Here is a 12,139-nt window from a genome sequence, read left to right on the forward strand (position 1 = left end):
TTTTAATTACTGACTGATTTTTCAGGGTGTTCTTGGGCAAAAAGGAGAAAAAGGAAACTCTGCATATATTTCAGATTTCATTAGAGGTGCTCCAGTAAGTATATTATTGTGGAAATAATCATAAAATGTAGGAAGACATGTATAGCAAATGTAAGTATTCTAATAACTTCAAATTGTTTAATAAAAGCTAATTTATCTCTTTTTAAAACAGAAATTAAATGAAAATATGTTAACTGCAGTATACAGATTGAGATATTAATTGCCCTAAAGGCAGGAAATTCCCACAACAGCTATACATTGCCCCCAAAGTCTCTAGGGACATATAGACAGGCATTAAAATTACCATTGTGTTCAGTAATGGAAGATTCTACAAATGTACAAAAGAAGCAGAATTAGGGTTGCTGTGGGACACAGAACTTCAAATTGCCATGGACAATAGAGGACAATATGGACCTAGAGCCAAACACTTGTTGAATTTTGGGGCTGATGGGTAACACAATTGGCATAGTGAGTTCACATAACACATGGATGAAGGCTTTGTAGCTGCTTCTCTCAGTAAGATGCCTTTGTGCTTCCTAATTGCTTCCAGTTAGTGCTTGCTGCTGATTGCAGGTTTGGTTTAATACGCATCTGCTTCCTGCACACCACATCTACTTGGGGGTATCATTATCATTGTTTCTAACAGTGCCTACAATGTATTAGGTCCTTTTCAAACATAAAGGAAGGCATGGACTCTGCCACAAAAGAGGTTATACTGTGGCTCCCATCCTGCAAACACTTATGCACAAAGTAACTTTACTCGCCTTTGCAGGATTGGGATCTAAAAGACAGAGGAGAGAGAGAGAGAGAGAGAGAGAGAGAGATGGAGGTTCACGGAAAGGGCAACAGCAAACCGGTAGGATACTGATAAGCAAAGCAGTAAGGTACTGGGATTGGCCACATCATGATAATGCAAAATTTTAACGATGCTTTAAAAGAAAAAACAAACTTATGAGCATATCCTTAACTGGTGTAAATATAGTTCCACTAACGTCAGTGGAGCTATGCTGGTTTATACCAGTTGAAGATCCAGACCTTTATATCTCAAGATGTCTAAACTAATCCATCACTGCCCTACAACCAGGACAAAACTCCCATTGAATTCAGTGGAGCAGAGCAGACACATAGTGAGTGCTCTGCTATGGTAGTCATGCACATCTCTTGGTGGACTCACTCTCTGGAGGGATGTTGCCCTGTTGCTTGAAGATAGGAAGAATGTTTCCTTCTCTCTTCCATTCTCTCACACAGCGGTACACCAGAATGCAGGCTGTGGCTCATTATCTTTTGCATTTAATCTTCAATTCATCTGGAGTTAGACTAATAGTAAAAACTTTACTTAACCCTATGTTTAAATGTAGGCGATTTTGCTAACTTGAATACAGTACAGTGAAACTGTTGAGCGAAGTGCTGGAGCTCCCATGCTTTATCACTAATTCATTTTTCATGCATGCAGTTTGGGAGTATTTTTATGATTTAAAGTAAAATCAAATCAACAAAAGTATAATCAAATACATGACTTCAGCTACTCTCCTATGAGCTGTTCCCTGTTTTAGAGACTCATAGGTGCATCTGTATCTGAAGTCAGTTATTGTTTTTATGTATTTTCTTTATTATTGGACATTTTTGTGTTTTCATAAAGGCTTTCTCCCTTAATGTTCCCTCATTCCTTTTGGTTGATCCAGTACTGACATCATAATCCTGTACTAATGACACTAGTCTGTTGCCCTGGAAATTATTGTGTTGTCACTATTCATCACTGTGTCTTAACTTTGATATCAAAAAGAAAATTTGGGCTTGAGGAAGCCAGTCTTCCTTTAAAATACTAAAAGCTTTAGTATGTAGATAACATTATAAAATTTATTAGAAAAATTCTCTGCAAAATATTTAAATGTATGTCAGTAGTTAAATTATATATTTAAATGTTGTGATATCAAGTTCTTTAAACCCAAAGCTTGATGTCATTTATATGATTATTTCTATATGATGGAAAATCACGTGTTGGCTCATAATTCTGTGGTAAAGTGAAAGTGTGATCCTTTATTTAGAAAAATACTTTTCATTCCAGGGACCAAGAGGTGAACCAGGCCCCCCTGGCACACCTGTAAGTATCTTTCTGCTGCTCACATATATGCTTGATCGTTTTGAACAACATACTATAGCATGAGTACATTACTGCCATGTATTAAAAGTGAGTAATCCTTACTTATGAATGGTCTGATTGAAAATGTAGTAGTGAATGATAGTAGGAGAGAGAAAGACCAACAGCTTTTAGCCTGATTTGCCTTCACTATTACCACCCATACACGAGAGATTAAAGATAGTGTAGGAAAAGCAGAAGATGACAGAGTGTATCATGAGTGAGGCTCAAGCTGATGTGATTGGAGGGTGCTAGGTTGCTTCACTGTTGGAGCACACGATACTAGGTGCAAGAGGACAAAAGTCACAAGAATAGATGAGCAAGCCAACATAGCCAGGTCAGATTCACCATCACTGGCCGTGAGGAACAGAAGCAGACATTGCCCGTGCTTCCTACATTGCATGTGGTTTTGGTCCAGTGGATTTGCAGAGTACTGACCAACTGATGCCCCATCACATTCACAAGCCCCCGGAAATCTCTGTGACAAAGCAAGCAGTGGATGGCAGATCCTCACTGTGTGGGGCTGCTGGGTCTTCCCAGAGTGCACCGAGCGCCTTGGAATTTGGCCATAAAAATAAAATCCCAAATGAAATGTTTTCTATTTTTTTGTTAAGCAGTCCTCCTCCCTATAGCTCAGGGACCCTCTTTTTTATATCCCAAGGGCTATAGCATCTCCAGTGTTTTGGTAACCTGAGCTTAATTCTTTTCAACATGCTATTATTTATATACATGACTAGTGTATACTAGAGAGACTAGTGTGTAGTGGATGAGGTAATACCTTTTACTGGACCAACTTTTGCTGGTGAGAGAGACAAGCTTTCGAGCTACACAGAGCTCTTCTTCAAGTCTGGGAAAGGTAGTCAGAGTGTCACAGCTAAATACGAGGTGGAACAGATTGTTGAGCATAAATAAACACATTTTGTAAGAGATCATTAAACGTGAAATGGTCCGTTAATATCTCTGCAGTCATTTGGCAAAAAAGAGGGGTTACTGGGATATAGATTGTTGTAATAATCCATCAATCCATTGTCTTTGTTAAGACTTTTTCTTTACTGTCTAGCAAAGTTATGAATTTAAGCTCCCAAACTCATCTTTTGAAAGTGTTATGCAAGTTTCCTTTGAGGATGAGGACTGAGAGGTCAGATAAGGAGTGATCATTTTGTGAATCTATTCCACCTTGTATTTAGCTGTGACACTCTTACCACCTTTCCCAGACCTGAAGAAGACCTCTGTGTAGCTTGAAAGATTGTCTCTCTCACCAACAGATGTTGGTCCAATAAAAGATATTACCTCACCCACCTTGTCTTTCTGATATCTTGGGATCAACACGGATACAAGACCACCGCAAACAACAATAGTCTATACTAGTATAACTGTCTAATAGTTATAGTATATATAATGTACTATATACTACTATACATAACCATATACGTAGCGTCTATACTGCATGACCTAGGAATTGTTCTAGAACATCAGTCAAATGGGAATAAAGACGCTGCCAGTTGTATATGACTGGAATAGTGCCAATGGGCCGTAGATGGAGTCCAAGTGATATAGGCAATTAGGAGCTTAATGAGAGTTTGGAGCCACTATGTGACATGTTGAGCAATTCTGTGCGAGGAAGAAATTAAGATGCTAGTGTTTTCACAAACAAATACATCTTTTCTCCTCTTTTTCAGGGAGCTAGGGGGCTAAGGGGCCCACATGGATTGCCAGGTCAACCAGGCTTGCAGGTAAGACTGTCCCTGTTCTATAATACTGCATTTTGACATTATATATAAATGCTTGTTCACTCATCTAAAAAGTTCAGCCCCAGTGTAAATTCAAGCCTAGACATTTGCTATAAGGCAGTTAATTAAAGGGCCTGATTCTGCCTGGCCCTTATACAGGCCTGCAGTGGGGGAATGAGAGTACAAGGACCCTTCCACAAGCTTGTGCACACACACGTAAGGTCCACACAGAATTCCAGTCCTTGGGCACAGAAAAGTGCTGGTAATGCTCTCTCCCAAATCCTTCCCTGCAAACAAAGCCCTGAAGGAGACAGGGAAGATATGGAGCCAGAGCTCCACGCCACTAAGGGTAGACAAGTGGAGCCAGGGAGGGATTGCACAATTCCATGGGGAGGTGAGGCAATAGGCACACAGCCTGTGCACCTCAGGTGAGCTCTAAGAGAAATTTTGCCTCCAGGTGCTCCCAATAAAGAGTTGCAGCTCTGGATCATGCTCAGTGAAAAGCTTTGCTTTCAAGTCAGAATATTAAGTTATTTGACTCTCTTTTTTAAAGGGAGCTCCTGGCCTTCCTGGTTTGCAAGGTGAACAGGTTAGTGTCTGCTTTCCATGGGGTTGGTACAGTTTCAGTGAAATATATATTTATGCTGATATTTAAAGCATTTGACTATTTCTGTTAGCAAAGTTTCAAAAACTTTAATTGTTAAATTATTTTGCAAGCATTTTTGTGATTATTTTTACTCACCATCGCTAGTTTTGATCTTTTTCATTAGGGCAATCCAGGTACTGGAGTGGATGGACAAAAGGGGGAGCTGGTAAGCAAACAGTTAGTGGTATTAAAGGTGGCCTGGATGTAGAATTAAATGTATATATGCCTAGGAAAATACACAATCCTTATAGCTTTACTCAGTATACAGTTACTATGGTTAGTTACAGATGTTCATATAGTTTTACTTATGAAACAATCCCTCTAGCCCTGCCCTGATCCTGCACAGAGATCCATGTAGGCAGACTGTGACACCTGCTTGAAGTCCCACTGACTTCATTGGCACTCCAAGTACCATGGTATAGTACAGTATCATATATACTCCTGTAACGGATATAGGGAGCATTACCTTCCTTTGATTGAAAGAGTGCCGGATGGTTGACAGGCCTCTGCAGAGCTCTTTGTACCCACAGATCAGCAGAAGCTGTTCAATGACAGCAGAGATGTTAGTGTTGTAAGTAGGAGATTTCAATGTTCTGGAGCCTTGCAGAGCCAGTGTGTTGAACCAGATGTTCATTTTTACTGCTTCTCTGGCTTTCACAGGGTGATGTTGGACCTCCTGGATCTCCAGGACAGCCATTGTTGGTTGGGCCGCCTGATTTTTTCCTGGTTAAAGGAGAAAAGGTTTGCAAATTAAAGTCTATTTTTAAACATTACTGTACTCAGTTTACTATAAGTGCTATCCCATGATGCATTTTTGCACAGATTATATATAAAGGACATTTATTTTATTGAGTAATATACCACCATCATCAATAGAAATGCTGTTATCCAGTATTGCACTGGCAGACAGAGGCCAGGCCAGCCATCATGTTACTGCTGCAGCCTGCCTATTCCCTCCATGAGGTGCCTCTGTGCCAGAGCAGGAGGGTAAAAGGAAATACCATTCGCCTTTGTCCTTTTTCCCCACTCTGCACCATTGACAAACTGCCTGAGTGCCGGGCTGAATTTACACACATTAGCAAAAACTCACTAAGAGTCTGTCAAGACTGAGGTTATGTCTGCACTATACAGGTTTTAGTGACGTGGCTGTGTTGCCACAGCCGTGCCGCTAAAAGTCGTGCAGTGTAGCTGCTGTTTGTCAGCTCTCCTGCTGACAAAAAACTTCTACCCCAATGAGTAGCAGCAGCTTTGTTGGCAGGAGAGCACACCTGCCGACAATGCGCTGTTCACACTGGCGCTTGTCGCGGCAAAACTTTTGTCTTTCGGCGGGGAAGGGTTTTTAACACCTCTGAAAGATAAAAGTTTTGTCGTTCAATTGCCAGTGTAGACATAACCTTATTATCTCTGGCACTGAATTTCTTTCCCTATCCATCTCACAGTTTCATTCATTTCCTTAGACCTTTGTATTTAGTTTATCTTAATGGAAAGATGAATTAGATTTTTTCAGCAAGTTTCAGGCTCTACTGAAGACAGGTCAAACTGTCAGGCAGCCAACCTTGATGTATTACTTATGAAAAATAAGTGTGATCCCAGTGTCTATTTTGAAAATGAAATCATGGTATTTAGAGTAATTCCTCTATGACAGGTGTGCTTTGGCTAGAGTTGTAGCACTCCAGATGGTCAAAATGGATAGAATAATCCTAGCTGCAAAGAGTCCTGTGGCACCTTATAGACTAACAGACATATTGGAGCATAAGCTTTCGTGGGTGAATACCCACTTCGTCGGATGACATGCATATGACTAAGTGGGTATTCACCCACGAAAGCTTATGCTCCAATACGTCTGTTAGTCTATAAGGTGCCACAGGACTCTTTGCTGCTTTTACAGATCCAGACTAACATGGCTACCCCTCTGAGAATAATCCTAGCAATATACTCTACAGAGTCATGGACTGTCCTTTGCTGTAGATCCTAAACATTTAAAATGCACCTCTGGTCTAAAAAACAATTGTAAAAATTGTATTGTGGAGTCCTATATTGGAATCTCAGTGATTTTCAGATCTAATTAACATTATATACAAATGAAAAGATAATTTTTGCTAACGGCCAGCTCAGCAGAGACAAAGTGGGTGAGGTAATATCTTTTATTGGACCAACCTCTGTTGGTGAGAGAGACAAACTTTCAAGCTACACACAGCTCTTCTGAAGGTTTGGGAAAGGAACTCCTAGCCTCACAGTGAAGTGCAGGTGGAAGAGATAGTCGTTATCCACAAAAACAACAAGGAGTACAAACACGACTACCTCCTGATACTTAGAATAAGTAGTTAGCACATATTGTAAGGGACCAATCAAGTCTGCAGCACACACTGTAAGGGACCATTAACATATATTGTAAGGGTCCATTCCAGGTCTGCAGACTCAATCTGGGAAATGAGAGTCAAGCTGGGATCTTTCCTGCTGCACATCACCCACAGTAATTTTGTCCTCAGTTACAGCTGTGCAACTGACTCAGGGCAAAAATTTGCTTGCTAATGACAAGCTTTTTGGACTCTACACATGCACAGGTTACAGTCTGAATGAGTAACAAGGTGCCATATTTACTGACACTTTTCAGGGCAGAACAAAACTTCAGAGTTATACAAGACTTAAATATATTTTGCATGCTAAGATGAAAAAATTCTACATATTTATATTTAGGGTGTAAAAGGAATGCCTGGGTTGGTAGGACCCAAAGGATCACATGGGCCCAAAGTAAGTAACGTATTTTGTTATGCATTGTTCCGGTTCCTTCTAGCAATAAGGATATTTAAGTACTGTAATAGATTACCAAGGGAGGTTGCAGAATCCCCGTCATTGGAGGTTTTAAAGAACAGATTAGACAAATGCCTGTCAGGGATGGTCTAGGTTTACTTGGACCTGCCTCAGGGTAGGGGGATGGACTAAATGACCTCTCAAGGTTCCTTTCAGCCCTAAATTTCTGTGTTTTGATCATTTCTCTGATTTCCTAAATGATGCTGGCAGAGTTTCCTTTTATGTGACTAAAAACACCTTTTCAGTGAGTGAATGACTTAGGAAATAACATGGCATTATACTGTGGAATTTAATCATCACACAAACTGATGTGAAAGCATAAATGTTGCAAACTCTTCTGGAAAAATCTGTCCACCAACAATCTCTTTTACAGCTGACTATCAAATGTGGCCTCATGCAGGCATCAGTCTTTTTTTCAATTAGAAAGCAGGGAAGCAGAAGGAACAGCAAACTCCAGGTTCATCCTTGCAGATGACGTGGGATTTTAGAGGTGTGAATTGCATAGGAAAGGAAGCCTCCCAACTCCACAGATCCTGACTGTCCTCAGGACAGCTCACTGCAAAGTTGCTAGTCCCCCCACCCCCAGCATAGTTCCTTCAGCATTTGTTCTGCCTCAGGAAGAGTTCCATGCTGCTGTGCAGTAACAGCCAGAGAGCAGGCTTGACAGCATTAACATGTTTTCTGAAGGGAAATCCATAGGGCCTCATGGAAGCAGAGACAATTGTTAGGACCAGGATCTTTTTTGGAGGCAGGAAAGGGAGAGAAGAGCGCACACCGTTAATGTCTGCTGAGACGTAAATTATGACCCAGAGCATGAATCCCAGAGTATTTTGAGTCCAGGCAGCACCTTTTCTTTCGGCCATTTCCTGCCACATAGAAATGCAAGTCAGAGGAACTACTCTGTGTAGGTTTGGGAGGCAAAACTGGGGCTTCGGGGTGTGGGGTAAGAACTGCATTTTCTCTTTGTCTTATTTTTAAAAACTTGTTTCTTGGGTGTTGTCCCTCCTTGCAAATAATTTTATAAATAAATCTTGTTCCTGCTTATTTGTAACCAGTAAATGTGCTGGGACCTTAAAATCCCAAAGGTTATTCTTAGTTAGGAGAAGAGCAGGTGTGTCTACTCCTGGGTAACTAAAGCCAGTGGACACTGGGGTGGATAGAATGTAAAGTCAATCTAAGATATCTGGCCCTAACCATAACACTGCTAATTATGTTTTTACTTTTTCTGCCCATGCGCACATTGCAAACTCTCTAGGACTGTCATCTCTGGGTAATCTGTTTAAACAGAGTGTTTTCAATGATAATAGGGTGCACCTGGAAATGGAGAGAAGGGTGAAAAAGGTATTCCTGGAGACCCTGGAATGCAGGTAAGGAAACTTCAGAATAAACCATTTCAAGTACTCACCAAAATTAGTTTATAAAATACTAGGGAGTTAGTTTAAATATGTTAGGATAATTCAGAACAGGATTTTAAGATGCTTTAAATTAATCTTGGTTGCTTTGTACATAGAGTACTTTGGTTCCTAAAACAAGGTATTATTCATGTGTTCCAGACTCAAACATAAATTCAAATAGAATTTTATGGCCTTGCAAAGACAAAAAATTTGGAATCTGATCTTGTAAATAATTACTACTGGACAAAGCGTGGGCTACTCTGAGCAGCCTTGATGAATTCTATGGGACTGCCTCAGAGTAGAAAGCACTTCCCCAGAAGTTTTTTCAGGACTGTACCCTTAATATGTATAGTATTTCTCACATCAGACTTTTCCAAGGCTCTTCATGATACAGTTTAGTAGAAATTAGAATTGGGGCCAATCTAATTTGACTTTGATCCCTTGTTCAAGGTCATATTCATCTTAGTAAAAATGTTTGAAAAGATGTTGCAGGAACTAGATATTGGGGAACATTATAGCAAATACATAGTTCTTTCACACAAACTTGTGCAAGAAAGAATATTTAAATTAAATAATTTGGAAATAGATATAAGCAATAATGTAAGACTGGCTTCTGTTGTTTTGCTTTTCATTCTACTTGCTTTTAATTAGGGTAGCCCTGGTTCTTGTGGATCTCTAGGTTTTCCAGGAATAAAGGTAAGGTGATATAAAAATACAAACGACACAGGCATGGCAGCTCATGCATGTTGCCATTCACTTTTAGGTACATTTTTCTTTTTACATTATATGGTCTTCTGGTTGATGAGACAGCAGTTCAATATAGTCTGCTGTAAATCTAGGTTCTGAATCTATGCACCATACCAGATTTAAAACAGAGTGGACACAGCTATATTTGCATAAATCTTTCTCCTTTTCCTGCCTGTACTCTTCAAATCTAGTTAAGACCACAGTTATACTAGTCATGAATTGTAACTACCGTGCAAATTACTGACTCCTGAATTGTACATCCAAGTATCTGTTTTGCCTACATTACTTTCCTTTATACATGGCTAATGAATTAAATCCACTATCTACCCATAGAGTCATTGTAGTCTATCGGGTAGGTATATTAATAGACCTGAACAAGAAAGGGGGCACTGTGGCACCCTGCTCATGGCAAGAACATGCACTGTTGACGAGCTTGTGCTCTTGTCCTGCCACCAGGGGTCCCCAGGCGCTGTCCAAATAACTGGGTTACAGTTAAAAGATCTTTTCTTTTAACATAAGAGATCCCTTAAAAATGTATCATCTACAAAACCAAATGCTATACAGTGCTGTGAAACAATGCATAATTATTAACAGATGACAGTATTGTATGGTATGACATGTTAACTAATTTCTAATAAACATTTAACTATATGACATGTAGTCCTATTGAATTAATACACAGAGACATTTCTATTATTGGTTCCAGGGGGCAAGTGGAGTTCCTGGTGTTCCTGGTCAGGCTGGTTATGCTGGTCTAAAGGTAAAAGTGCAGAAGCCCTTTATGTTTTGGTTAGCTAAGACCATTTTCAGGTGTACTAGCTTGTCAAGCCACAGCCCTGTCTCCACATTCAAATTACTCTAAAACTCACTTTTTCCATGTTCTCTACAACAAATGAGGCAGCAGTAAGGATTAACAAACAACTTTTGATTGAATGATCATGGTGTACATATATCTAACCTGAGTAATTTAATATCAGTATTACTATTTATTTGTATTATTGTAGCACCTAGAAGCCGCAGTCATGGACCAGGACTCCATTGCACGAGACACATTACAAACAGAGAACAAAATGTTAGTCCATGCTGCATAGACTTTGGAGTCTAAGTAACTACATGATCTTGTTGCTGTAATCCTCACCCTTCCTCTCTCTATCAATTTTGTCATTTTAAAACTAGCTTGTAAGAGTATCAGGGCTGGGGCCACGTCTTTTTTATGTGTTCTGTAGAGATCTAGCTACTCTTGGGCACTGTACAAATACTACATAATAACAAATATTCACAGTCAGCAAATAAACCTTAACTATATGTTAGCAGATCTTAAAATATTTTTTAAGTTTGAAAGTGAAGAAATAAACCTATTTGTTTTTTGTTTGTTTGCATGATGAAAACCTCTTTGCTTTATTATCAAAGACAACAAACTTTGGTTGCTGTTTAAAATAGCTAGAAGGGCCACAATTATTATTACAGTCAATAAAATAAGTTGAACGGAAAAAGTTCCTGCAGCTGTTGAAAAAGGGAGCAGTCAACAATAGCTCCCATATGGTCAGAGGCTCAGATACTATAGAGATGGCAACAGGATAAAAACTTGAGCATCCAGTTTTATAGTCCCAGTACTCCAAGCCTCAGTCCTAAAGAGGCCCGTAGTCCTGATGTGCAGTCCCATGAATGCTACCTCACCAGGCAATTCCCAGATTTCACAGAAAGAGATTGTACATTCTTAGGCACCCAATTCCTGTTTGCCTCTGAGTGCTGGGTTGATGCCTAATCTACAAGAAAGAGGCAGTTGCAAAATTCCTCCATCATCGCTTCATTGATTTAATCTGTCGTATCAGAGAGTCCTTTAACATCCGAAATTCACTTCTTCCCAATTCAAAGTAGATAATAGTACAAGCTAATTTAGAAATTCTCAAAACAGGTCCTTGAAAAGATTTTCATTGCAATTATGCATATTGTATTTGTATATTTCTCTGAAGCAGCTGGCTAAATTATCTGTAAGAACTTTGGGTCTCTCTTAACATGTATGTCATTGACAATCTATGGAAAATCTCTTTCCATCTTAGTGCTTATCTATCATTATGAAAAATCATTTCCCAATTTTTGTATAAAATTTTAAATCAAATCACTACATTTTAATGGCTAAATCAAAATAATTTTAATTAAATATATTTATAATAAGCCTTGTGCTACCGAATTTCCTGTAATTGACTCAATATCACTTGTGTTTAACACAATATACTAATGTAACCAGATATGACAGTCAGAGTTCTGAAAATTCAAGCAGACAAGCACATTTGAGCAGTTTATCCCACTTAGCCACTGATTTCTTCAAAGATATTGAGTCGTTTTTATAGTATTGTATTAAAAAAAAAGAAAAACTAAATAAAAAATGTTAATGTTTCAGAGGCAAGCACTCAAAAATTAAGACATGCCAGAATTAAGTTTGCCATGCCCCCTTTTGTGTATGCCTTATGATACTATCTTTAATTACATGGTGGCGCACTACTATCTATCAATAAACTTAATGAATTCTTTCAGGGGGATCGTGGAGAACGAGGGCAACCAGGCCTGCCTGGAGTTTTTGGAACACCACCTGTTGCTATGAAAGGTTTCACTTGGTTTTAACTACTCTTTATAC

At 39.3% G+C, this 12,139-nt stretch overlaps 1 protein-coding gene across 1 annotated transcript in view; it reads left to right on the plus strand.

Moving 5' to 3' along the window:
- COL4A4 (collagen type IV alpha 4 chain) overlaps positions 1–12,139 on the plus strand; it is a 121,346-nt gene that overhangs the window by 44,157 nt on the left and 65,050 nt on the right. Inside the window, exons 6-9 of the mRNA XM_077826913.1 lie at positions 26–94; positions 3,856–3,909; positions 5,213–5,293; positions 8,671–8,730. Of these exons, the coding sequence (XP_077683039.1) occupies positions 26–94; positions 3,856–3,909; positions 5,213–5,293; positions 8,671–8,730 (264 nt within the window). The remainder of the gene's footprint in view (positions 1–25; positions 95–3,855; positions 3,910–5,212; positions 5,294–8,670; positions 8,731–12,139) is intronic.

The sequence above is a fragment of the Eretmochelys imbricata genome, chromosome 9 (genome assembly GCF_965152235.1).
Source record: "Eretmochelys imbricata isolate rEreImb1 chromosome 9, rEreImb1.hap1, whole genome shotgun sequence".
Taxonomy (NCBI): Eukaryota; Metazoa; Chordata; order Testudines; family Cheloniidae; genus Eretmochelys; species Eretmochelys imbricata.